This window comes from Vigna radiata, chromosome 5 (genome assembly GCF_000741045.1).
Source record: "Vigna radiata var. radiata cultivar VC1973A chromosome 5, Vradiata_ver6, whole genome shotgun sequence".
Taxonomy (NCBI): domain Eukaryota; kingdom Viridiplantae; phylum Streptophyta; class Magnoliopsida; order Fabales; family Fabaceae; genus Vigna; species Vigna radiata.
In genome coordinates, this window is record NC_028355.1 from 3,006,354 (window position 1) to 3,034,160 (window position 27,807).

The 27,807-nt window shown below is 28.3% G+C and overlaps 3 protein-coding genes across 3 annotated transcripts; 1 reads left to right on the forward strand and 2 right to left on the reverse strand.

Annotated features, from left to right (window-relative positions):
- Positions 1 to 4,849: 4,849 nt before the first annotated feature.
- Positions 4,850 to 6,372, reverse strand: LOC106762247 (probable xyloglucan endotransglucosylase/hydrolase protein 23). Its single transcript, XM_014646034.1, has 3 exons — positions 6,011 to 6,372; positions 5,680 to 5,873; positions 4,850 to 5,492 (listed from the first exon to the last, which is right to left on the reverse strand). Exons 1-3 carry the CDS (start codon positions 6,269 to 6,271, stop codon positions 5,120 to 5,122), a joined length of 828 nt encoding a protein of 275 aa, XP_014501520.1. The 5' UTR covers positions 6,272 to 6,372; the 3' UTR covers positions 4,850 to 5,119.
- Positions 6,373 to 12,153: 5,781 nt separating this feature from the next.
- Positions 12,154 to 15,760, forward strand: LOC106760071 (cold-responsive protein kinase 1-like). Its single transcript, XM_014643507.2, has 8 exons — positions 12,154 to 12,262; positions 12,652 to 12,813; positions 12,922 to 12,987; positions 13,109 to 13,239; positions 13,613 to 13,826; positions 14,459 to 14,690; positions 15,183 to 15,333; positions 15,470 to 15,760. Exons 1-8 carry the CDS (start codon positions 12,241 to 12,243, stop codon positions 15,758 to 15,760), a joined length of 1,269 nt encoding a protein of 422 aa, XP_014498993.2. The 5' UTR covers positions 12,154 to 12,240.
- A 9,839-nt stretch (positions 15,761 to 25,599) lies between these two features.
- Positions 25,600 to 27,357, reverse strand: LOC106760072 (homeobox-leucine zipper protein HAT22-like). The gene is made up of 3 exons (XM_014643508.2): positions 26,539 to 27,357; positions 26,257 to 26,336; positions 25,600 to 26,031 (listed from the first exon to the last, which is right to left on the reverse strand). Exons 1-3 carry the CDS (start codon positions 26,881 to 26,883, stop codon positions 25,746 to 25,748), a joined length of 711 nt encoding a protein of 236 aa, XP_014498994.1. The 5' UTR covers positions 26,884 to 27,357; the 3' UTR covers positions 25,600 to 25,745.
- Between the last annotated feature and the right edge of the window lie 450 nt (positions 27,358 to 27,807).

A 27,807-nucleotide genomic window follows, 5' to 3' on the forward strand; every position in this document is an offset into this window, starting at 1 on the left:
TGTTGGTAAAAAGGTAGGTTGAAGATTTCAACTTTTCTAAAGATATAATTAAAATAAGAATTTTCGAGGTGACTTAGATATATTTAATTTATAAGAAAAAGTTAACAAATAACAAACTTATATAGGTAGTTACCAAGTTACAAAAGTTAAGTGTAGTTTACCTTAGTATATAAATTTTGTTTTTTGTTTCCCTAGATATATTCTGTCCTGGTGTGGATAATATGTAAACGCATTCAATGTGACTCAAACATGGTAATTTGATTTGTTTAGATGTAAATATGTTAATTAAAATGTTTTCATTTGTATGTTTAAAGACGTTGCTAACAATAAATTTGTGGGTAGTGGGATCCCGTAAGTGGTGCCCCTTCAACTTGTCAACATAGTTTAAGAATATGCATTTCCTATATTTTAGATTTAACTTTGATCTTTCTTAGGAGTTGTACATCATGTATACTAGATAATCAGATATACGTAAGGATGAATAATCAACTAATTTGTCATTACATATCTCCATTGAATTTTTTAACTAGTGATCTCTATTAACAATGACTTTTTATCAAGTAATAGGCAGTTTTCACCACTTCTGTCCATAAAGACTTAGTTACTCCCCGAATTTGCAACATAGTTCTTATTCTTTTTAGAAGAGTTTTGTTCATTTGCTCTGCTACACCATTCTTATGAGGCGTTTGTGGAACAAAATATTGTCTGATAATACCCTCTTGCTTACAGAATGCTAGAAAGTTTCCATCTATGTATTCTCCCTTGTTATCTGTCCTTAAGCACTTGATTCTTTTTCCAATTTCAAGTTCCACTTGTGCTTTGAATTCCTGAAACCGATCAAACAAATATGACTTCTTCTTCATCGGGTACACCCACAATCTCTTGAAGTAATCATCAATGAATGATACAAAATATTTTTCTCCTTTGAGGGATAGTTTCAGCGGTTCCCACACATCAGAATGAATCAAATCCAGTATGTGTTTACTTTTGGTAGTCACTCTAGTAAATTTCAATCTATGTTGCTTGTTGATTACACAGTGCTCATAAAATAAGTAAATCAACCTTTTTAAGCCTAAGTAGGAGATTGTGTTTTGCAAGGGTTTGCAGATTTCACTTTGGCATATGCCTAGTCTATGATGCCATGTTACTATCGCTTCTTCTTGACTTGTAGATGCAACCATTGCATTAACATCTTGCAATATATCTCCCATAAGCACATACAAGTTTGCCTTTATCTTCTCTACTTTCATTACTACCAGATTCCCTCTCACCATTTTTAGGATTCCACTTTCAACATGGATCTTGCACCCAAGGTCATCTAATTGTCCAACAAGCAATAGATTCTTCTTCAAGTCCTTCACATGTCGTATCCCTCGAAATGTGCGAATAGTGTCATTGTACTTTTTAAGTTTGATAGTACCAACTTTAGCAATCTTTAAGGAAAGACCATTTCCCATGAATACAAACCTTAAAGAGGTTCATAGGTATAAAGCTAATCTCAAATTTAAGTCATGTGCCATGTTGCACCTAAATATACTATCCATCTATCATGTAGTTATGTTTCACTCACCAGTATCTCAATTCTCCGAGGAACTTGTAACACAACCTTGTGAGATCAATGCTTCAAAGTTACTTCTTCTATTCTTCCTCCATCACATTTATATCACTATTAAGTATAAAAAAACCACTCCGAAGAAATTCTCAAATACTTAATGCAATATTAAGAAAGAAGATAAATGAGTTTTTTCGTTATTTCAAAAAGAAACTAAGTGATTCCTTTTATATGGAAAGGAAACTTCAAGACTATAGTCTACACCAATGTGGGACTTCTCCTTCACATATCAAATACTAGAAAAAACATATTATTTTAGATACAAGTTTAAGTAAACAAGATAAAGAGAGATACCATAATCTCTATTACCACATTTTAATATTAGTTTTCTTATCATTAATAAGTGTATGAACAATCTCTTGGAAATTATTAAAATGACTATTCATTATTGTTGTTGGAAGGACAAAATATTTCAGAATAATTGAATTAATTAAATGAAAATATTCTACTATAATATTTTTAAAAATAATTGTCCTTATTCACTTATGTAGTGCTAATGATAAAGATCACAATGATAAAATGAAAGAAAGTAATTTTTCTTAGATTTCATATTGAATTAGAAAAGGATCAAATGATGCTTTTAAAGAAAATATGATACTAGTCTTTTTTTTATCGAATATAAATTTAAATATTTAACACTAAAATATGCATTATTTTCAATTCCATAGGTTAATTATAGTGATGAATAATATTGTGAGAGTTACTATAGACATGTTAGTATGACGAAGTTTCTCATATCTTGCAAGACAACCTGATGGTTGAAAAATTATATTGTGCTCACTTTTTTCACCTTGAATTATGTCAAAGTAGTGGTTTTGTGGTGTGAAATTAATCATGGTTATTGCTTGTAATGTTAATCACCCATTGCATGTATATATTGTTTAAGTTTCATTTTTGTGTCTTTAATCACCCAATTAAAGACAGCAGTATTAATACATTTTTTATCCACAATTATGTAGGATAAATCAATCCACGTTATCGCTTCTATTTTATTTTAACGATTAGTCAAGTTGGAGAACCAATTAAATAATTAATTTTAAAAAATAACAAAATTCATCTGAAGAAGAATTGGTAAAAGAAATTGTAAAATTAGTCAAAATTAAGTAAAATCAGTCAGAACAAGTCAAATACCGATGATTAAAAATATATATTTAGTAACACATTATTTTAACCATATAAAAAAATTTGACCTAATTTTTGTTAGGGTTAAATATGTTTTTCGTCCCTCAACTATTGGCCATTTTTGTGTTTAGTCCTTCTTTCAAAGTATGGTACAATTTAGTCCTTCAACTTTAGAAAACTATGGTTTTAGTCTTTTTTACCAATACCAAATTTTTTTAACTTTATTTGCTGTTTCAAGCACGTTACATTATAGCATTTGGATTGTTTACACATTTTGACACATTTTTGTTTCAATGTTAACTGAGAAACGCGTTTGAAACAGCAAATAAAGTTAAAAAAATTTGGTAAAAAGGACTAATACCAGAGTTTTCTAAAGTTGAAGGACTAAATTGTAGGAGAGACTAAACACAAAAGCGGCCAATAGTTGGGGGATGAAAAACATATTTAACCCTTTTTGTTATCTATTCTACATATAAATTTATTAATAATAAAAAAAGATAATTTTAATATGACTAACATTTATTTTTAATTTTATATGCATTTTAAATATTAAAAACCTATGAATTTATGTTTTATTTCAGTTTTCAATATCAGAATTATAATATTATACTTTTAATGTATTTATTTAATTATTATAAATTTTTTATTAAGTTAATTTCAGTTCTATCATATATCTACAAACCAAGCAACCCCTTATTTAATGAATAATTGAATTACGGTTGAAAGCATTGTTATTATCGTTCCCTGTTGAGACCACACTTCACTATATTCCACAAGAACTTCTTCCTTCTAGGCATGTTTATCTCCACAATAATAATAATAATAATAATAATAATAATAATATATGAAAGAATATGCTGAATAATATATTATTGAAGATAATTCCATTAATAAAAGAAAAGAATAATTGTTTTTATTTTCACCTGGTTACGCAACTTTATTTATTTATTTATTTATTTTTGCGTGAATATTATGGCTCTGTCTTGGGACCTCCACTTGGTGTTTTATGTGTTAAAGGAATGAGGGTGATGGTTCGTTGCTTTTGGATTATTTTTATTATTCCAATTATGCCCTCTTTCTGAAGATTGATACTGAAATGGAAAGGAATTAGGGCTTTCTTCCTGCATCTTAAAGTTCAAAAAGGTCAAGAGTTTGTGTTATAATAAGAAACTATTTTCTTCTTATCCATTCTCCATTTTTTTATCAACAAAAATAAATATATTAAATAAAGACAATTGTTTCTTCAACCCATACATAAAAACATATGCAAAAAAATAAAAATAAAACACACTAATATAACTCTTCCTTTTAATACGATGTTACAAAAATCATTGGGATGATAACAATATCATTGAAGACTAAAATTTACGTTGTAATTCAAATTCTATACCAATCCCAAAAGCATCTATTAAAAAATCATCCATACATATGTATGAAATCATCATAGTTTCATTTATTTTCATCTAGACTCTGTAATTTTCGATAGAGTATCCAAAAAATTCTACAACCATTAAAAAAAACCAAGAATTCCATAATAAAAAAGTCACAACATCATACAAAACAAAACACATAAAGATACCTATTGGTAACATTTGCTTATTACGTTTCTCAAATGTGTCTAAGAGAACAAAGGTTTAAGCTTAGAGTCGCATTGATAATATTAATAGATAATATTATTAACATACTTATACAATATTATAAATAAGTTATAAAACAAAAGTTTATTCTTTTTCATTTAACGTATATATTATTATCCTCATTTATTTCATAAAGAATGAAATCTTTTATTCAAATATTTAAAATAGAAGTAAAGATAAGTACTGATAATTTTCTAATATATATATATATATATATATATATATATATATATATATATATATATCAAAATAATAGTATTTGGTGAAGAGGGAATTTAATTCATTTATATATAAAGGTTATATGAGACCTTCATTAATATTATTGTTATAAATCTTTGAATTAAAAAAAATTGAATAAATGTACATGTCATATACTAATTAAATTTAATTTTTTATCCAAAGAATGAGAACCAAAGACATGAACTGTAGATTACTATATTTTGTATCATGTACTTTTGGGAAGCCAATAGAATAAGAGTTGCATGAACTTTTTAACCCTCTGAGACAAATTTATTAATTGGCATAGTTTACAATTGCAGCACATTACACAGTGCCATGAATATGATTTAGCACACAATTTATCTGTCGGTGCTCAACAAAGCACAGATCAACAATCATAGTTTTAGCTCAACAAATTCATACAAGAAAAGGAATTAACAAAACATGCATTTACGTATATTGGGACAATTTCTAAAGTATAATATATGCAACTTTGGTTGGTTGATTCCGACGATGTTCATGTTGATCCTCATGCAAAGGAACATTCTGGAGGGAGCCCTTGTGGAAAACGTCTGATATCAGTGCAGTAGTTGTAAATCATGTAGTTCTTTTGCACCAAACGAAGCTTGGCTTGCCCCGTGGCATCCAGTGACTGGCCAGAGGAGGAAGAACATGAAGAAGAACCTGAAGAAGACCGAACACAAGCTTCTGCATTGAAGTTTCTGTATGAGGCCGTGAATGGGGCCTGGCTCCAGTCCGTTTTCACAAGCCCACCTCTCGTGGCCCAATCCTCAGCATCCCATAAGCTAGAGTATATTCTCATAGGTTGGTTCTTGGGGAATGGAACACCCTTTGTCTCCAAATTCTTGAACTCCCTTATTGGTGTTCCATCCACAGAAAATCTGTTAGATGAAATCAGAGAAAAGTTTAATTTTTTATTAGTGAATAGCCAGATTGATGTGCGAAAGATGAATATAATAGCTGATGAGTGTTTGATTAAGACCTTTTATAAGTGATGGTTTTGAAAAAAAAAAAAAAAAGTGCATCTTTCATGGAAAATTGAGATGTTAACTGGTTATGGTCTCTTACATGATGCTTGCAGGATTCCATTGGACGGAGTATGTGTGGAAGTCCTTGGTGGGGTCAAACCATAGATGAAACTGTTGTTCTCTATTCCCTTTTCCTTGGCTGAATACGTTGGTGTGAAGAGTGTAAGGATCACCACTCAAGTTGCCCAAAAATTCGAAGTCTATTTCATCATGAGTAGGTCCCAGAGAAGACAGCTGCATAAATCACAAGCAACACCATTTATTATTTCACAACATTTCATAAGCTTTAACGGATTTCTTTAATGTTTGATCGAGTGAAAATTTTATCTGAGTTCAAAATAAAACCAAACTAGTTCGAGTGAATCTCTTACATAATAGGCTGTGACAGTGCCAGCTGAGTTTCCAGGCACTAGTTTGAGCTGCATGTCAATTTTTCCAAACAAGTACTCGTTTTTGGAACGAAAGCCAGAGCCAGAAGCCTTGTCTAGGGAGAGAGTAAGGAGGTTTCCATTTTCAAGGATTTTGGCACGACCACCACCCCATGTTAACTCAAAGTCTTGGAAGAAGCTACCAGCGGTGGCTGCCACCACAAACGTAGCTACCACCACCGCAAGAAATCCAATATTTTTCATCTCAACTGATGATGTATGATGATATGCCTTGGTTTTGTGTAGCAATAGAGAGGGAAAAATAGATATGCCAAGAGAAGTATTTAGTGAAAGTGGTGCATGCAAGTCAAGTTTTGAAGCTATTTATAGAGGCCAAGATGTTGATAAGAGGCAATTATTAATGTAAAGGATGATTGGATTTGAAAGTGGAACAAGTGGTTGTGAGAAAGGGAAAATGATCTAACTTATGTAGTAGATGATTAATGTTGTTCTTTTATGTATTAGGCAAATGCTGGTGCAATAAACTGATTAAGATAGGATAATTATTTGAGTAATTTTTGTTAATAGAGTTTATGGTATGGAAATTGAGATAAAAATAGTAAAGAAATGGTATTTGTTGACTTGGCAAAGTGAGATGGGACCATGACAGCTAAGGAGGGATAATATCCAAGTGCAGTCTTATCAATTTAGGTTTTCTCACTTTTTTAACTAAATTGTTAATATGTTATTTGTGTGTGGTTGTATGAGGTTATAAGTATTGGTTTTCAATATCCAAACATCAAATCAGAAATGGCTTCACATATCAAATCAAATTGGCTGCTGTCTAATCTTTTGTTGTTATGTATAAAAATAATATATAATCTTCTTCACGGTCAATTGTTTCATGAATCAATCTATTATTACTACCTCCTCCCCATACCCTATACCACCTATTCTGATAAACATCACTGTTTTTTTATCTAGTTGGAGACTAAGTATCTTTTTCAATAATCATATCCTAAACTCAATTGCACTCTTCTTTTCTATGGCTTCGGATTTTTCTAACAAATAAAGTTAAAACAAACATATAATCATATTTATATATGTTTCCTATCTATTGTTAATTTTCTTTTCTGAAAAGTAGTCTTTTTGAAAACAATTTAAAAACGTCATTACCACTTTATTTACCAAACACGACTCTTTTTTAAGGTAAGAATTATGCCTCTCAGCAACCGGAATGTTTTTATGTTACCTTCTCTCCAAAAATCAATGAAAATTTAGTTCTAAAATATCGAATTGATTTTTCTATTTTTTAAGAAATATTATTAAGAACTTATTACTAGATTAATAAATTTTATTTGATGTAAAAATTAAAAAAAAATGATTTATGTGTATAGGTATATGCAGATATAATATTATAAAAATAGGTTTATTCTAATAAAGAATATTATAAAAAATTAAACTTATATTATATTAAAAAAATATTAAACTTGGGGTCTTGAAAACGGTATCAATGGGATAATGATAATTTCTGTTTCGGAGAATACCGTGATAAAACTGTAAAGAAGAATCAATTAAAGAGAAAAAAATGTATTATTTTATAAGTTAATTTAATTTGTACATTAGGAAATTGTTACGTATGTTACCTAACAATAGGTGTTGGATATTTCACTAAAGATAAAATAAGTTTATATTGTATAAGTAAATACAAATTTTATTTTATAAGTTAATTAATTTTATAAAATTGAATTAAGTTTAAAACTATTTTTTTTAAATAATGAGTAAGATATCTCAATATGAGAAGTGCATGAGTTACTTTGGTAAAAGATTTTACATTACTTCTAACATAAAACATAAAGATATATTAAAACGTTTTTTATATACCATTGAATTTTTTCAGACCTGTTTTCATTTCATAGTATTTTATCCACACTTTAGAATAATAAACTTTAAAATTGTGAATAGGTGTTATGAAAGGAGAGGAACATCTGGTTTATGTAATTAATATTTAATATTAAAGTTCTTGGCATTTAAATTATGTCTACTTTGTTCCAAAATATAGGTCTTACATTGGTCAAGTGTTGCTTTCATCTAAAGCTGGCTGTGATTCGTCACCATTCATCACAGCTGAATAATATTGTATAATAGCTAACCCTAATCGGACTTAATGCAGTGTGGGCATATGCTTTTTCACCTCTAATTGCATGGATTAACATAAAATTAATTAGGGATTCCCCACCATAAACAAACTGGGCTCACCTATTCCATCAACACCTTAATCAAATTCACTCTGAAATTTTAGTTAAAGAAAAAGAGCCTTATATATATATATATATATATATATATATATATATATATATATATATATATATATATATATATATATATATATATGTTTAAACCCTTTTTTGGTCCCTATGTTAAGTTCTGATGTTCAGTTTAGTCCCCGCTTTTAAAAATGTCAACATTTAGTTCCTATGATATAAAAAATATATCAAATCAGTCCTAATGACAAGTTTTCATACCTAGGTATCCAATATTTTATGAAAAACTTGTGATTAGGACTGATTTGATACATTTTTCATATCATAGGGACTAAAGGTTGACATTTTTAAAAGTGGAAATTAAACTGAACATCAGAACTTAACTTAGGGACCAAAAAAGTATTTAAACTATATATATATATATATATATATATATATATATATATATATATATATATATTCATGTTTCGCATCAGACATCAATATCAGTGTCTTTCATTTAGACCACTGGGTTTTGCAGATTAATTGGATGACAACCACAGTACACCATGCACATTGGTTCCTTTCAACTCATTATTTTTCAACTATGATTGTGTTCATCTTAATTGCAGCTATCAACTTTTTATATCTATTTAATTTAATCAATAATTATGTATTATTAACCAATAATCTGAGATATTGCATAAAATTTTAAAAGCTTAAATTTTCGTAATAGCATAAAACTAAGAATAATATATATATAATTGGTTTTGAGAAAGTGACGCAATGTTGGTTCCAAAGGGTGTTTGGTGAGGGGTCATTTTAAAACTGTGGTTAGTGTTTATCTTTGGTGTGTAGATTAGGTTTAAATATGGTGCAATTATTGTTGTAACGATCAAAGAATGCATGCATTTATATATAAAGATTAGGGATTAGGCATGCAATAAAATGCTGTTTAGAATGATTGTGTACATGTACAAATCCAACGCAATCAATCACTTTCCACCACCAAGATGAAGTTATTCTTCTTTAATCGTTTTGGGTCTAGTTTTTCGTATATATAAATTATCACTTTTCATCAAATACTTCAATTTAAATTTGATTCCAACATTATTTATCAATTTTTTACAAACTAAGGTGTCACTTTCAAAAGAATAATGCCTCCATAACGAAAGAAGCAACACCCTCTGGACTTATCATGATTCCAAGTTTCCAAGTATATTATATACTTTTTAGTAAAAAAAGACGTGCACTCTATTCCATGTCAAAATGAAAATCCCTTATCATTTATATGTATAATTAAATAAGGATTATTATATGTATCTTATATGAGCTTGGATATGAAGAAAAGGAAGTGATGGATTTGATTGAATTGTTAGAGGATTGTGATGTTGTTTGAATTACTTCAATTAGGAAAATGGATTTGAGAGAGTGTGTATGAATTTTGGTGGATTTGAGTATTGGTGTTATTTAGGGATTTAGGGTGTGTTTACATTGTGGGAGATTATTTGAGAGACTGAGTAGATGAATTTAAGGAGATTTGAGGAAATTTGAAAATAATTTTTTTTGTTGTTTATTTGAGTGAATTTAGAAGTAAAGTTTCTAAAAATTAGTGTAAGATTTGACCATGTAACAGATAAAAGAATTATTTAATAAGTAGAAATTGAATATTATCAAAATATCTCTTATTATAATCGTTAATGTTATGGTTAATTGTAAAAATATTTATAAGGAGAAAAAAAATTAATTTTTAAAATGTAAAAAAAAAATGGTAATTTAGTAAATTTTGTAAAAGATTTATAAGGAGAAAAAAATTTAAAATATAAAAAATGATAATTTAGTAAATTGAAATGATAATAATAATAATAATATTTTTATTATATTTAATTCATCCTTTTCAAATATTACATTCCAACATTTTTATATAAGGGTAAAACTGACAATTAGAGTAAATCGATGCAAATCTTTGCATATGAGGGAAGATTAGAAAACTATTTCATCCCTCAAATCAGTTGTTTCTCTTGTTTGCAAATTGTTCGAAATGAACATATATTTAATCTTAAATCCATTTTTGTTGATCAACGATAACAATGTATTCCATCAAAGTGAACACAACATTAAAGATGAATGCAAGTTAATTTGAATGCGAAATTTGTAAAAGTTTGAGTGATTTAATTGATGTAATAGATAAAAAAAATATAGTAAATTAAAATATAATATTATTATTTTATCTTATAATTAAAGTTAATATATTATTATTATTTATTATAATTATTATTATATTATATTATATTGTAGATGTAATATATATATATATATATATATATAATATAAACTAAGCACACACTCACATATGGAATGGAATGGATTATGGAACCTATTTTATTACACACATATATAAATAAAACACACATTCATACATGAAATTAGTTCTATAATCGATTCTATCACTTACATACTTTCACACACAATAATATTACGATAAAAAAAAAACCAACTTATTTCCACAAATTTCCTCTTTTGATGACTTGACCATCCTACAAATTTGCACTTCCACCTTCTTGTAAATCTTTTGAAACGAACAAAGTTCACAAATCCACACAACCAAACCCATCTACTAAGTCATGCTCTAAGAAAAAGATGATGTGATTTGAGTGAATTTGTGATAAAAATTTATGAAAAGTTTATATAAGATATAATTAATATAATAAATTAAATTAAATATTTTAATATATAAAATTAGATGATTATCATTTTATCTATGAAGATAAATATGATATAAAATTAAATATAAATAATAAACAATATTTCAAAATAAAATTGAAATCATCATTTAATATTCAATCAGATTCTAATACATAGAGAATCGATTCTAACTATCAAAATGTCATCCAGAATCATTTTTTTCACTTGTGTTTGTGTAATATATCATTCTACATCTCATCCTTCATACTTGAATCCTTCATTCGTTCTGTCTCACAAATTCTCGCCTCTAAATTTCTTTAAATTTGCTGAAACAAACATATTAAATACTCACAAAAATACATCAATTTACATCTACTTAACAGTGTCATTTCTGAAAACAAAATACATTAAAAGATAAAAGATAACTTACTATGTATTGTCAATATTAAATATTCACTGCAATCTCATGAAATGAAAAATAACCAATGATGTTATTTTACGTAATCAATTAAAGATTATTTACAATGAAATTTCGTTTTCTTAGCATTCGTGTGAGATTTCTTCTATTAGCTCCATGCATTTTTTTAAACATGTTTATTTTGAAATGATGAAAGTTTTCTTGGAGAGCGTGACTTTTGTTCCTATCTCTTCTTTTGTTTAGCATATCTAAATTTCATTTCTTATTTTTGAAATTCCGAAATTGCGGAAATATATTTTTTTTATCATTTTAAAAATGAAAATATTTAAATTGTGGCTAGAATATTTTCAACCATTAGATATATTTAGATTTTAATGATGGTTTGAATTTCATAAGGTGTAGATTACTACAACAATGTGCTACTTGTTTTTATCGCCATCATTTAATTTAATTAACATACAAAGAACATAAAGTTGTCATGAGAAAAATTGTACTGCTTGAAATTTAGTTTAAGTCCTTTTTATAGACTTAACTTTTATCAGAGATAGTTCCTACCGAAAGTGCATGTAAATATTTGGTGCGTCTTTTGTAATATCACAAGGGTCAAAAACAGGGGATGCTATTAACTTGTTGGGTTTCCATCAACTCTTGTAAAAAATATATTAAAAAGAATGTGTTCAAGAGTCCTATGTAACCAATCATTGGCATATTTCTAGCAGAAGGAATCAATTTCGTCTTGTTTTCGATATATTCTATGGGACATTCTTCGAATACTTCTCCCTTTTTCTGTCACACACACATATGAAGTGTCAATCTCTTTCTCTTTTCTTAGAACAAAGTACAGATTAATAAATAGAATAACACAAAGCTTTCTTTTCTCCCAAAGAATGTCTCCCCGAACACTCCAAGGTTTCATTTTCTCAATTTGTGTTTGCACAATTGTCAGTGATATATCAGTGGGTCAAACTTGTTTTTGTTATAGCAATTGCAAATTCATGCATCATAAGTTGAACATACATACATTTTTTATCATCCATAGAAGCTAGAATGTTTCAGGATTGTTTAGTAGCATTGAATTGGTTCAATTTGAAAACCACACTCAATCACATGATCCAGTAAATTGTTAAAGGGTCATCCACTGATTCCATAAATTTGAACAAAGCAAAACAAACATTGTAACTACTTCAAATAAGGTTTTGGTAGAATTTCTTAGATGCATCTTGTTTCATTTTACCAAGTCTTTGAACATGATCATTAATCATATGATCTTTGATGAAGTTTGTGATTGATTGCAACAGAAGCTTCACTCTCTAATATGACACAGACACCACACCACAAATATGGAGGAACATTCTTTTACATCCTCGGAGGAATTGTTGTGCTGGTCATAGTGTTGATTTTTTTTTATGTACTTCGGAAGCGTCTAAAATGGTCACCACAGAATATGACAAAACAGCAAGGTATTCTGAGAAATGAGAAAAATCATCATAAACTAATGTCAAAATCTTTGAGAACTTGTAGTTTGTTTAATATCCGTTGAATAAATGTTTCTGTTTGTTCTTAATTAGAGATTGGGAAACACACAGAATCAGCAGATATAATGCAGATGATATTTTCATCTAATCAACAGTCAGGTAACTCTAACAGAGAATTGCATGGTCAATCAAATTTCTTGTATATATCATCCTTGGACCCCTCTCTCTCTCTCTATATATTTATATATATTGAAGTTGATTAATTTCAACATGTACACAGGGTCCAAGGAGCTCTGTAGTGGAAACTTTAGGACAATTAACTGCTTTGACTACCAAACATTGAAGAATGCAACCATGAATTTCCATGCAGATAATTTTCTTGGAAGTGGTGGATTTGGACCTGTTTACAAGGTATAAACATTATATCTAGTAGGAAGATTGGTTTAATAGAGAATTTATTAAAAAGATTTGCGAACTTGATCTATACATGCGGTAAAATCACCAGTTTTTTTCAGTCTTATCATGGAATTGTTTACACAGATCACATGGTACTATTGGATTTGGTTAAAAATCGAATTTTGTAAACCTCATTTACAAGTGAAGTTTTAGATTGATTGGTAATAGGCAAATTGAACATAAAGTCATAAGTATTCTCATAAGTAGCATAATCTCAAGGACTAGAGATGATAAAAGTAAACTTTAAATCTAACATTATATAATAAAATTAACTTATGAGACGAGATTTTATTGTATATTTATACTGTAGTTAGCTATGTTTTAACAGGGAAAGTTGGCAGATGGAAGGGTGGTTGCCGTTAAGAAATTGTCTCTCAACAAATCTCAACAGGGAGAAAAAGAATTTCTGGTAGAGGTGAGAACAATTACTAGTATCCAACACAAAAATCTGGTTCGTCTTCTTGGATGCTGCGTAGATGGACCACAAAGGATACTTGTCTATGAATACATGAAAAACAGAAGTTTGGACCTCTTTATTCATGGTATCCTTTCTTTCTGAATCCTCTTTGGTCATTTTTAATTATTAACAATTACATTACTTTTGTGAAACTTTATCTGGTAAATCTTTATTCTAGTGAACATAAAAGTCTTAATATGTTTCTATACAAGGACAACACACTTCCAAAACTTATACAAATTCACCAATGACAGCATATCAGACACAGAAACTTTCATAGTAAAATTATTATAAAACATGTGTGAACATTTTTTCCTGTCCCTAATATTATCAACTTTGCACCAGATATTGATTACCTGCACTGGTGAATAAGCAACCAGAATCTTAATTAAGTCAAATAAAGAACCAATTCTAACTTTGTGAAGAATACTAACAGTAATGAAGTGTATAAGAGAACACAATTAAGTGAAATTTGTCAAAATGCATGTACCAGGCTCAATCTCATTGATTCAGGATGTTTTATTTAGCATTTACCTAGAGAAACTTTGGTCTAATCTTCATTATCAACTATCACTTTCATTCTAGTTCTTATAGAATTATTTCTGTAGTGGAATATTCATATAGTGGACACCTAAACCACTGTTTGATGAATGTTTGAAGGAGCTTGGGATTGTATTGATGGAACAATTCTTTCTTTTGACTGCTTCTTGAATGCAGAAAACAGTGATCAATTTCTGAATTGGAGAACTAGATTCCAAATTATTCTGGGAGTAGCCAGAGGACTACAATATCTTCATGAGGATTCACAACAAAGAATTGTTCATAGAGACATCAAAGCAAGTAACATTCTTCTTGATGACAAGTTTCAGCCAAGGATTGGGGACTTTGGGCTAGCTAGATTTTTCCCGGAAGATCAAGCTTACCTTAGCACACAGTTCGCTGGAACACTGTATGTCATTTATGGAAACAAATTAAAAATTGATATATAGCATTAATAGTTCATCATATGGTTCAGAGCAATTTGATCATCATTATGATTTTAGTGCTGCCAACTGCCCCGGCCTGCAAAAGTAGCGTTTTCTGCTGAGAACTTTTAATGTTTCCACACATTTCAACACATCATATCTAGCAGCATATCATTAAAGTCGCCATCTCTGATACTGTTTGAGGTGATTGGATGAAGTACATGAACATTAAATTCCATTTGTTACGACATCAATGTTATTATTATACTTTATGTGTAAAATGATTATTGTAGCTTTATGCACAGTGAAAATAGGATGTTTGACAAAATGTTCCTAACATTGTATTGTAACTTTTGTTTGTCACTTGTTTTATTGAGATGCGAAACATTTTCAAGTGCCAAACAACATAACTATCTAAAGTTAAGAGGTTTTCATTGATAAATGTCATTTGTTTTTGTTTTCAACTTTTTCGGCAGAGGTTATACTGCTCCTGAATATGCCATTAGAGGAGAATTATCTGAAAAGGCAGATATCTATAGTTTTGGAGTTCTCCTGCTTGAAATAATCTGTTGCAGGAAAAACACAGACCACACTTTGCCATCAGATATGCAGTACCTCCCTGAATATGTAAGTTCTCACATTTTCAAATACATATTTTTGTATTGTTGTTAGGGAAATGCTAGCACCACGATCTCTTTTCTATGTGCTGCATGTAACATAAGTTATATTTTATGAAGTATGTTAATCAGTTTGATGATACTAGGCATGGAAACTATACGAGAATGCAAAGATATTAGAAATTGTAGATCCGAAACTGCAAGAACATGGATTGGTAGAAAAGGATGTTATGCAAGCAATCCACGTGGCTTTCTTATGTCTGCAGCCTGATGCACATTTGAGACCTCCCATGTCAGAGATCGTGGCATTGTTGACATTCAAAATTGAAATGGTGACAACACCAATGAGGCCAGCATTTCTGTATCGAAGAGCAAAAAAGGATGATGAGAAACAACATTTAGGAGCAATATATCAGGATTTAACATCTCCCATATAAACATCACTTAAATATGTGTTCTTTACCCATAAGGCTATAGTCACCAATCCAAACAAAAAATTATTGGATTTGTTGGATAAATATTGTTTATATGAGTTTTTCAGAACTATAAAATATGTGGTTTACTTTTACTACTGCAATGAATTCAACTGTAGTTGAGTTCCATTATGTAACTGGCTTAATAACTCTTGTTTATTTGAAAATGGTCGAATAATTAATTAAGGTTTATATTAAGGTTTAATGCATATTTTAGTCTCTCAAATTGTTAGGTTTATTTAAAATGATCTTATCTTTTTTTAGAAATTCACAATTGTCTCATATTTTGTAAAATCGGTTCAAGTTGGTCCTTTTTACTTGTAGTCTTAAAAACATTAAGGGTATAATTGTCCTCTAGCCAAAACTGAATGACTTGTCTAGTTTGTGATTGTGTGGCATGCTGAGATCAATTGACTTGGCAACATATGTGGAAAGGGTTAGGGTTCGTGCAAAGTGCCACAATAAGGCCACCATGCCGCCATTAGCGCCACCTCAAGTTCATCTTCTTGAGCAACCAAACCTTCATAGCCACCACGCCATTAACCTCATGCGCAAACCTTCAGCAGAATCACCATCGACCTTCATTACGCACCTTTAACTGTCATCGCCACCTCACCTCCACCGCAACCATGCTAACCAGAATTGCGATTCACCCCTTCGAACTCTAATTGCTAGTTCCTTCTCCCTCAATTCAAAACCTGCATCAAAAATCAGAAAAGTACAAAAACCAAATCGGTTAAGTCGAACCTACACGGTCAACATTCGAAAACCCTAACCTAAGTCGTAACATCTTCTTCTTCATCGCAGAAGAAACACAAACATCATCCCCATCAATCTCTAAACCTGCAAAAAGAGAAGGAACCACAACATAGAAATCCCCTCTAATCATGCCACTACGAGCTCCTTCGTGCAATGAAAGAACCCACAACCACCACAGATGAGGGTCAGAAACCCTAGTTTAAGAAAGAGAGAATGTTTCTCATGAACCCTAATTTAGGTGGAAAAGGGACTGCCACGTGGTAGTTCCTCATTGGCTGAGCTTGTCACGCAATCACTAACTGGACAAGTCATTCAGTTTTTGTCAGGGGACAATTACACTGTTATCGTTTTTAATGCAGTAAGCAAAAAGGACCAACTTAAAACCTTTTTATAAAATATGGAATAACTCTGAACATGTGAATAATATTATATTATGATAAATCCCTTAATTTAGTGTAATGATTATAAAATACTAAATTTAAATTATAGAAAAGTTTTTTCTTAATAATGAAAGTTTATTGTATAATTCATTTACATTTTTTAAAAGAAAAATATATTTTTCACTAACACAATCTGATGTAATTACAAAAATTTGTCGATAATTCGAGTTTACCTACAATACCAATGATAAAAAATTTGTTAATAAAATGGTTATTGATAAATTTTATTAACAGTCATAAATCCATTGATAAAACTAGTAGAGTTTGGTCATAGGTAAATATCGGGATTAGATCTTCTTCTCTCCTTTTTCTTTTTTCTTTTTTTTTTCTTTTTTTTCTCTTCCTCCTTCTCCTATCATATTTGTCCTCCCCCACTCATTTGTTCCAACTCCTCCTCTTTCTCATGCTCTTTCTACTCTTCTTTCTATTTCTCTTCTTTATCTTGTAAGTCTACCACCTCACTTGTGTTGTCATTATTATCATTACCTTTCACTTTTCCTTCTTCTCTTCTTCCTCTTCTTTCTCTTCCTCCTCTTTTCTTTCTCTTCTCACTTATTTGTTCTAAATACATAAAAAAATCTCATCAGGATTTATAAATTTTATTTTGCTCATTTTGTTAATGAATTCACTAATGAAAAAATTTATCAATAATAAAAATTATAAATTATCAACGGAATTTAATCATGAAATTTACCATCAAATATATTATCGACGAAAATATATGTTAATAATACAAATTCTAATTTATCAATCAGCCTTACCAATAGATTCGTTAGCAATGAAAATATTCATAGATAATTCAAACTCTAAATTTTGTCAATAAATTTAGTTTTAGAAGTTTTTTTATATAACTACATAAAAAAATTTAGTGTTTCTATTATACATAATTTAAAAAAAAATACAATAAGGATTTTACACCAATTATATTTGCATGCAAAGAGAAAAATAAGTTTAATATTGCATGTCCATGATAAGATTCCAATATTTTCAAATCATTTACTTTTGATGATTAAAGATATTTGTCTGAAAAGTTTTATCAAAGTTTTCTAGAATATTTTTATAAACAACTGAGGAAAATATTGTGTGAGTGATAGAAAGAGACTATGGACATTTGAGTTTTTATAATGGTTTATTTCTAACCTATGTCACGTTTAGTTCTTGAATGCATTGTAGAGGATTTCTTTAAACAACTAAATGTGTATAATTATTTTTTTATTATCATTTATAACTTATAAAGTACACAAAGTCTTACATAATGGTTTTTCAAACTAATTACACAAAATCTTTCAAAAACTATGCAATAACTAATAAAGTTATTTAAGGCCTCACACTCAATTGAATATGAAATACAATTGGTCTTTGTTTGGAATAATTTGGCACAAATACTAACGACATACACTCAAGCACACTCTTTTACAAGTTGACCAACATATAAGAAGTTTTTCAAATACTAATTAAAAAGCTTTAAATAATGAAAAAATTAAGAACATAATTTTTCTTCATTATTTTTTCAAGTCTTCATTATGTTTGACTTTCATTACATTTCACCACACATTACACTAATTTTATTGAGGAAAAATAAATTTTTATCTCCATAATTATTTTGATCCAAATGATCACAATGAAATAAGCGTTCATGAGTCAAAGAGTAGGTTGTATTAAGATCTTTTTTAAAGTTTGTGTGTTTATTCCTTTAAAACATACACAATCTTTTCAAACATATATACCATTAAAGTCATCAATTGAGATTTTAATTGTCTAACACTTGAGGTTTTTATTTTAATATTTTTAATGGTTTGTCAAAAAAAAAATCACATAACTGAACTAGATCATAGAACAGTAACTCGTGAGACTTATTTCCCTGTGTGTGCTTGTAAGCATAGATAATTTGCTTGTAAAATATATAAAAAAAAAACATTGTAAATAATTAATCCCATAAATTTATACTTTGAACTTGTAAGTAGTTCTACAAATTCATGATTAAGTAATAGTTTTCAAATTTATTTTCCATTATTTTTTTTACAATTACGTTTAATTAATAAAAACACTTAATAAAAGAATAATATTATTTTATATAAAAAAATTCCAATTTTATATTGAATTATGAAATTATTCAAGCGGGTAGTTTCATATGTGTTTCAAACAAAGACATATTTATTAAAAGTTAGAATTTTCGTATTATTTATGTATTATCTTGTTTGTTTAAAAAATTTATAAATTGAGTATGAATTAATTCTTAAAAGTTAGGTATAAATTATTTTTTTTTAACTATTTCATATTTTGTAATTCTTAAAAATATGGATAAATTAATTCAATCCTTAATAATAATATCACTATAACCTTTTATAAAATCCTGACAGTAACTTCATTATTATAATTACAGGGGAAGAGTTAAATGGAAAAGTCTTTGGAAGGAAGTGATCTATTTTTTTTTTTTTTATAATTAACTAACTTTAAGATATAACTCTCAATCAATATATTTTATATTGTGGGAAATAATATAATTTAAAAACCCTTTTCCTTTATACTATTCGTGGTTACAGAAAGTAATCCTTTTATATAATATAATATTTTTGTGTGTGTTATTTATTTTAACTCTTCTTTTAATATTTTCTATTTCATTTAAATATAAACTAAAACTATCACTAGAATAGGAAAAATCATCGACCCATAAAAAACCCTAAAACCGTGATAACAAAAATATTCATTAAATATTAAATTTTTCGAAATCAATACAATAATATTTTGATTCATTAGTTTTCCCCCGAAGTTTTAGACCTTATATATTCAAATAAACAAACAAAAATCAATTTCACATATCCCTAGCAATTAATCATTTATCTAAAAGCCTAATTACTTAGACATAATAAACACTTTTAATAGATAAATTAAAGCAAAGGGTTGATAACCTTCTTCTTTCTACAACTTGTGAATAGTGGTCCATTAATTAATTAACTTTCTTAATTGCATAGTAATCATATACATATATATTTGACCTTGCCCATTTATCAGTTTTATAATAGCACTTGTAATCATAGAGGAAATGTTAAAGAGTAAAGGTTTTAACTTTTCAACATAATATTAATTATTTAAAGGAAACTTATTCTACCATCCAATGTGATCACGTGGTTAGAATTTAACAAGTTGTGTTCACATGTAAAGTTAAAGAAAATACCAAAATTATAAATAAGTACTAAAAATGTACTTATCTAAAATTTGATTAGTAGCTAATACGACCCATGTGTTTGAAAAATTAGAAATTAGTGACACTATAACTCATGTGATTCAGTCTTGTATGAAATTTATTTGACTTGGTAACATGATTATATGTATGAAGTTTATTGAATGAGCCCGAGTTAAGATAATTTCTTCATTCAACATTAATAAGAGAGAAAATCAACCAGTTGAACAATTTGTAATTTATTCTAAATGTTTTATACTTGGGTTTGATTCTTATATAACAAAAAGATAAAAATAAATAAAAATTTATTATTTAGTTAAAAATAAATAAAAGGTTGCATAGTAGTTTCTTTTCTTTTAATTTTAATAAGTCAATGTATTTAAATAACAACAATAATATTCTTAACTTACATATTTGTATAAATACAGTTAAAATTTTATGCATATTCGTTTATAGACCCATTATTCCATTTTATGGAAGATAATTTTTATTTAGTTAAAAAGTTATATTATAGAATAAACTTTTAAAAAGATCAAACCTTTACAAGTATTCCAAGAGCCTTATGTCAAATAATTAAATGGGAGAAAAATTATTATAACAATTTTGGAATCAATTGAAATATAAATATACTGATAATGAGATTATGATACATATCCAACTAACATGAGTGTATTTTGTGTGCAGGTGTAAATTTTAAGGAAAGATATGTCTCGAAGAAGTACAAATCTCTTACTGTGGAGGAGAGTCACAATCAACATCAATGGAAGGCTTGGGAGAAAGTTGTACAACATCAAAACTACCTAAATTAAAGGAAAGAAGAAAACATGGTTGTTAATCAGAGCATTTTTCAAAATGAATTGTAATACTAAAATTTGTACTGAAATAAAAACTAATTTGTTTAAATCATACTAAATTGTTTTTTATTTTATTAAATTGCATTGAATTGAACCATACTAAATTGTACTGAACTATAATATAAACTGAATTAAATACTAACTATACTAATTTTAAACTGAATTGTACTAGTTTTAAACTGAACAGTATTTTCTTTTTAATTGAAATTTATTTTAATATTTATTTTATTTTATTCATCAGCGTGTACAAATTATTTTTTTAATTATTTGATATTATTATTTTTTATTTTATTTATATTTCTTTTATTATTATATGTGTATGGAAATTATTTTATTTTTTAATTTCTTAAATAGTAACATGTTGATCAAAATTTCATGAGTAAAATTTTTCTTAATTTTAAAAACAGACAATAAGTTACTTAAATGATAATTTTTTATAATAAACTCTGTTTCTTTAAAGTTTTGACACATCAATTAAGCTATGCAAAATAATTATAAACATAAAACGAACATTGGAACTAGGGAAGATGTAAAAGTAGATACAGTTCTCACAATTAACTGAACTGGAACTGTTATAAGTTCAGTTTTTAAAAACTGAACCATAAAATAGTATACTTAACTTTTAGTAAAAGTGGATGAGTTATTTTTAGTATAATATAGTACAGTTAACTATAATTCTATACAAATAAGTTATTTTTGCCTAACCCTAACAGTGACGACTAAAGTTAGAAGAGGAAGAAGAGAAAAAAAAGAAGAGAAAGACTTAACAATCATGATTTTACCAATGATTAATTATCAATGAATACTCAACAATAAAATAAACTTGTGGTTGTTGGTACCGATAACCATTTTACTAACAAATCTTTGATATTTGATAATTTATTGATAAACTCGAATTGAAGACAAATTTTGCTATTATCAATTAATTGTTTCTATTAAGAATGTGCAATTTTTTTAATTGTATTCAGTAGTTCACCATTTATATATATCAATTTCAACTTCACTTTATATTTTTTGTGATGCATATATTTAAAAGTTTATTTTAATAAACTTTTTAAACATAGTTAATCACTAAAAAATTGGACAACAAAAACTTGTGTTATTGGAGGTTTGGAACATCAAAGATTATTTTCATAAACAAAGAAAAAAAAACACATAAAAATATTTTTTGAACCATTTTCATTGAAAATAAATATAGACACTACATTGTGAGATCCAATATACTATATATGTTTATTTGCTTAACAAGTAGATGACTTTTAAATGGCTTCTTATTTATAGGGAATTATGAGTTATTTAAAGATCTACTCTTTTTTCTTATCCATTTATTTATCTATAGTCGGAGAAACAGGTTGATGCACCTAAGATGTCTCTACTTCCATGTTGACATTTTCTAACTGATGTGAGACATATCGAAGTTGTGACATAGTGATACTTTGATGTTTATGGTCTTCATACGTAATCTACGTATAAGAGAAGGAAAAGGTCCAAACGTCATTCCATAAAACACAAAAACAAATTTATGTAAGAAAATTTTATTTATTTATTTATTTTAACTTAACAAATACATATATCCCCTCACAGGCATGAGATCGACATATATAAGATATAACATTAGATTTGTTTTGATACAATAAATGTCTTCATCCTAAAATTCGTAATAATTTTAAAGTATAATAAAACATACAATTTTATATATTATGCTCTCAGTTGCTTATTCAATATGACCCACAGCCAAAACACGTAAAGATAATACAACTTAATCGTCTTGGAAACACTGCATGATCATAATACCATCACTAAACACAAAAAACAAAATACAATCACAAATATTCAATTAAAATTTATATAATTAGCATCAATATAATCACGTCACCCAAAAGCTATTCATCTTATCATATGATACCAGATCCCAAAAAAAGTAGCCAGGGAGATTTAGAGTTTATTCCTTTACAAATCCAACAATTTCGAATTTTTATTTTAGATATTATAATGTTTTATATCAAAATATTCAAAGTGAGTAATGCAGTATATTCAAATTTAACATTTTATCTTCCAGCTATTATTATAAATTAAATCCTCGTAACTTTTATATTATAGTGAGTACGTAGTTTTACAATTTTTAACTTTTTCTGAAGCAAAACAATGGAAAAATCCGAGTATCCAGGCAAACTGAAAAATTAGGTTTTCCTTCTTTTTTTTTTTCACATGAACAATTATATACATTATTTCAATAGTCATTTCAGATGTTTCTTTGAAGATACTAACAAAATATATGGAAGGACAGATACAATGTTACATCAATATTGTTTATAACCATTTTTTCCAGAATTTGAGATAATTAAAAAAGTACTTTATTTATCATATATTTAATTTGGTATTATCTCATTTTGTCTAAATATCTACTTACATAGCTCATATATATATATATATATATATATATATATATATATATATATATATATATATATATATATATATATATATATATATTCTAATTTCTTTTCACTTTTTTAATTGAGCAGATTTCCCAGGAAAAAGAACATCCCGTCAAAGAGCCAATTAAGAACTACAAATTTGGACGTTTCTAGTCAAATTTTTTAATTACTATTGCATTTAAGAAAAGGTCAAAAAGAAAAGTTATTGCTTCAGTTCCTCAAGCATAACAGTTAAAAAATTAAAAGTAATTTTTTTTTATCAATTAATGCTCATTTTCATAATTTAAACTAATATATTAATGTTTATGTTTATTTCCATTAAAATCTTCTTGTTATCGGTTATTCACAAACCAATAAAAAATCCCTTAAAAAAAGACAAGCCTAATAAAGATAAACGTCTCTTATTAGTGACTTTGTTTTCTGTTACTCATTAATATTTAACAAATGAATAATAACTTCTTGACTTAATTGGTTTTTAAGTTCAAATAAAGAAATATATAACAATATATAATTATTTATTTTAAAAATTGTTGTTATGTATGATTTTCAATCTTATTTTTTAATCTCTTACATTAACTAAATAAAAAGTAAAAATATATTTTAGAGAAATTATTTATTTTTGTAAAATTATAAAATATTTAGTAAAATGATTAAAATTTGGATAAGAATATGTGTTTGAAAGTGTTCTCTTAATGATATGAAAAAGATTGAGATGGAAATAGATAAGGTGGGAAAGTTCACACTTATAAGGAGTTTCTAGGAAGATGGTGAATTCTGTGTCTTCCTCTTGGCTTGTCAAAGACCTTGCTTTTTCCACCAATGGCCATTGTTCTATTGTGATTAATTTGAGACTCTTTTGTTTTCTGGATTGCTCCATTGACCATAAAATTAATTAAACCAAACCATGAAAGAGACATAGATAAATCAAAACTGATGTTGTTAGTTCACACACAAAACTTTTCCAAGACAATTGACTGGTTCGAACTAATACTAGGATATACATTAGAATCATTACACATTATAATTAATACTTAATCATAATCTTCTTTCTTCTTTTTTTAATTCTCATTTCGTTTACTAGAACACGTTTTCTTAACATCCAATTAGTGTTAGCTTTTTTTTTTAATTATCATACTAATTACTATAGAGAGAAGTGTATAGTAAGTTATACATTAGATATATGGCATTATGGATTAATATTTAATATACCGATAGAGAAAAAGATTTATGTGCTAAATTATAAAAAAAAAAGATTAAGAAAAGAAAAAAGTGTTTTTTTTTTCTATTTATTAAACTCATGTAATGTTCTTTATCAACGTGTTTTCTTGGGAAGAGGGTTTAAGAAAACAATATTGAATTTGCTAGTGAGTCATTCAACGAAGAATTTGAACGTCAATGCCCATCTTTCACGTCATGGAAAACACGATCTTAATTTTCTTCTTATGAAATCAACTACCCACAAATTGTTATTTTTTTTTAATTTTAAAATTATTATTATCATTAAAATTATCAATCTTCTAAATGTATTCTAATTAAATTCACCGACCAAATATAGTTTTTTCTCTCTGGCAATATTTTGCTAGTATTATTTAATGGTTATTTTTAAGTTCTTTAAAAAGAAATAGATTTATATATATAGTAACATTTCAAACATTTCACATTTATCTAGAGTTTAATTTTAGCGTGTTATTTTCTTATTTTTAGTTATATTTTCTCTATTATTAAAAGTATTATATCTAAAATTTATAAAAACAGCGTATAAACTATAAACAAACAAAATTATTTTAAAAAAAGGTAGAACTGAACTTAAAAAAAAACGTATTTATTCTTGTATTTCTTTTTTTTTTGAAGTTTTAAACACAATCAGATTTACCAAAGAAATTAAAAATAAAAATTGGGCAACCATACAGATTTTTCTCATTTTTTATATTAGTAACATTTTTACATATTGTTTTAAAAGATGAAATTCAGGAAAAAGAAAATAGAAGTTTTTCAAGGATCAGATAAAAGATAATAAGAGTTCTTCATTTTAGAATAAAGAAAATTAGATTTTGTTAATTTTGATGAATTTGAAGTATTTGAATGAATAGAAAGAGACGGAAAGTTAACTTAACTATGGAGCTAGCTGGCCTATACCACACGCAGTCCTACACGGCTATACATATTATTCGATGTGGGGACTGAGGATGTGTACTTTCCTTCTTTCCTGATTAATCATCAATATTTGATTCTGACATTCCAATTATCTTTCATCAAATTATGAGTTCCTTATACCCTCTAAATGCCCTTTACCCCTACGCTGTTCTGCAGTTTGTGGCTGCTGTTTCGGACCACGTCGGAAATGCCTCCTTTCTTCCCTTCATTGGGCTTCAATTCTTTCTGGCACGATGAACAAATGCTCAAGGTTGTAGCCTTCGACAGTTGAATGTACAATGGTTTTGGTCCAATCTTTTGTGCACGCAGCTCTTGCAATTCCTTCTTCAGTCTCAGATTCTCATCCGTTAGTTTCTCACAACATTTCTTCAGGAACTCGCAATCCACCTCTGTTTGCTTCAACTTGGTCCTGAAAAGTCAATAAAATACAGTTTAATGCACAGTCAAGTCAACAAGAAAAGGTTAAAAAAACTTCCCTTCCTTTTTCCATGGTAAACTTGACAGAGAAGAGAGAAATGTTAAGGCTACAATGAGATAAAACCAAAACTGAACACCCCCCAGAGATTGAAACTCATTTTTAAGGATCATAAAAGCCATATATGATATATATCACACACACACACACACAGCATACCTTGCTCTTCTGTTCTGAAACCAAACTTCAACCTGTCTATGCTTTAAATTCAATTGATCAGCAAGTGCCTGCTTTTGTGCCTGCATGTGAAACCAAAACCAACCCATAAATAACTCCCCTTTGATTAATCATCTCCTGTGAAAGATTCTAATAAAAACCAACAACACAATCTATTGTGTGATAATTCAACATGCAGTTCAATTAGCTTCCATGAAATAAAAAGAAAAACCGGAAAGAATACTGCTAAAAAAGTTGTTTGGTGAAAGGGAGAGAAATGAATACGGGGTTAAGAGTGCTATGCAGCTTGAAAATATCCTCAAGGGTGGCTGACTGCTCCTTCGTAAGCTTCAGTTTCTTTCTGCTGCTGCCGTTACTGCTGTTGTTGTTGCTGCTATCAGGGCTGTTATTTTCACTGGGGTGCTTCAAACATAACAACCCTTTTGCCTTATCATCATGAAGAAGATGTTGTTGTCGTTGTTTATCCACATGAATGGTTTGCTCCCCCTTTGGAGAAATCTGAAACGTTAGGTCCAAACAAGGGAGTTTCTGCTTCTCCTTCTTTGTGACACGGCTCCCCATTCCTAGTCCAAGGCTAAGACTGGTGATGCATGCCTCATCATCTTCCATGGCAGAGAAGAAAGGGAGAGAGAAAGAGAGAGAGAGAGAGAGAGAAGGGGTCAAATATTGGGAAAGTTATTAGGAGGTTGTGAAAGAGGTGATATCAACACTTTTAATATTGGGGTTTGGTCTCGCTATTGAATTTTGTTGTATCAGTTATTGTTTGCAACACTTTTGTTTTAGAATAAAGAAAGAAAGAAATGGTGCATGGAGAGTAATTTTGGTAGTACTAAGGAGGACTTGTGCATTAAAAGCAATAATAAAATGGAGGCAATAGGAGTAAAAGCATGCGTTAGAATTCTGACTCCTTTGAGGAAACCAAAACTTTCTTAATTACATAAAATGTTTGACTTTTCCTTTTTTTTAATTCCAACCCTGTTTGAGTCAGTCACCAGGTCCTATCTTTCCCAACACTTTCCTATGATACTTCTCTGTCTGGTCAGATGCTTTCCTTCCATAACCCATCTCTCAATCTTCTTCCTTTTCCATTCTTATTATTCTAATCACATCTTTATAAGCTTCTCCTGTAATATGTCTTTCCGGGCTATCTTCAAATATTAAAAAAATTGCATTTTTAAATGTTAAAAAAAAACACTTTCTGTTTTGCATTTTCAGTTCCAGTACTTACACAATGAGTAAAAATTATAATAATTAGACATTATTACTCTTTACACTACTTCAACAAAACTTGTCACCAAAAGCTAAACTGAAAGTAATAAAGAATAGAAACATACAGCCTTAATAATACTATTTATAGCTACGGCAGAATATATTAGTTTTTTATATCACAGTTTTCATTTCTAAGTAATTAAGAATAAGTGGGAATATATGTAAAGTTAAATAAATCAAGGGTTAATCTTTGATGATTATAGTTTGTACATACAAAAAGAAACAGAAATAGATATAGAAATAACACTGTAACCTCACTCTTTA

What these genes read in the sequence shown, in the direction of transcription:
- LOC106762247 (XM_014646034.1), bottom strand. Translation starts at nt 6,271, where the DNA reads ATGAAAAATATTGGATTTCTTGCGGTGGTGGTAGCTACGTTTGTGGTG. An exon ending in GCACTGTCACAGCCTATTAT is followed by an intron (nt 5,874 to 6,010) that starts GTAAGAGATTCA and finishes TGATTTATGCAG; the next exon opens with CTGTCTTCTCTGGGACCTAC. An exon ending in TGGAATCCTGCAAGCATCAT is followed by an intron (nt 5,493 to 5,679) that starts GTAAGAGACCAT and finishes TTCATCTAACAG; the next exon opens with ATTTTCTGTGGATGGAACAC.
- LOC106760072 (XM_014643508.2), bottom strand. Translation starts at nt 26,883, where the DNA reads ATGGAAGATGATGAGGCATGCATCACCAGTCTTAGCCTTGGACTAGGA. An exon ending in TGCATAGCACTCTTAACCCC is followed by an intron (nt 26,337 to 26,538) that starts GTATTCATTTCT and finishes TTTCACATGCAG; the next exon opens with GCACAAAAGCAGGCACTTGC. An exon ending in TTTCAGAACAGAAGAGCAAG is followed by an intron (nt 26,032 to 26,256) that starts GTATGCTGTGTG and finishes TTGACTTTTCAG; the next exon opens with GACCAAGTTGAAGCAAACAG.
- LOC106760071 (XM_014643507.2), top strand. Translation starts at nt 12,241, where the DNA reads ATGTCTCCCCGAACACTCCAAG. An exon ending in GATTTGGACCTGTTTACAAG is followed by an intron (nt 13,240 to 13,612) that starts GTATAAACATTA and finishes ATGTTTTAACAG; the next exon opens with GGAAAGTTGGCAGATGGAAG. An exon ending in ACACAGTTCGCTGGAACACT is followed by an intron (nt 14,691 to 15,182) that starts GTATGTCATTTA and finishes CTTTTTCGGCAG; the next exon opens with AGGTTATACTGCTCCTGAAT.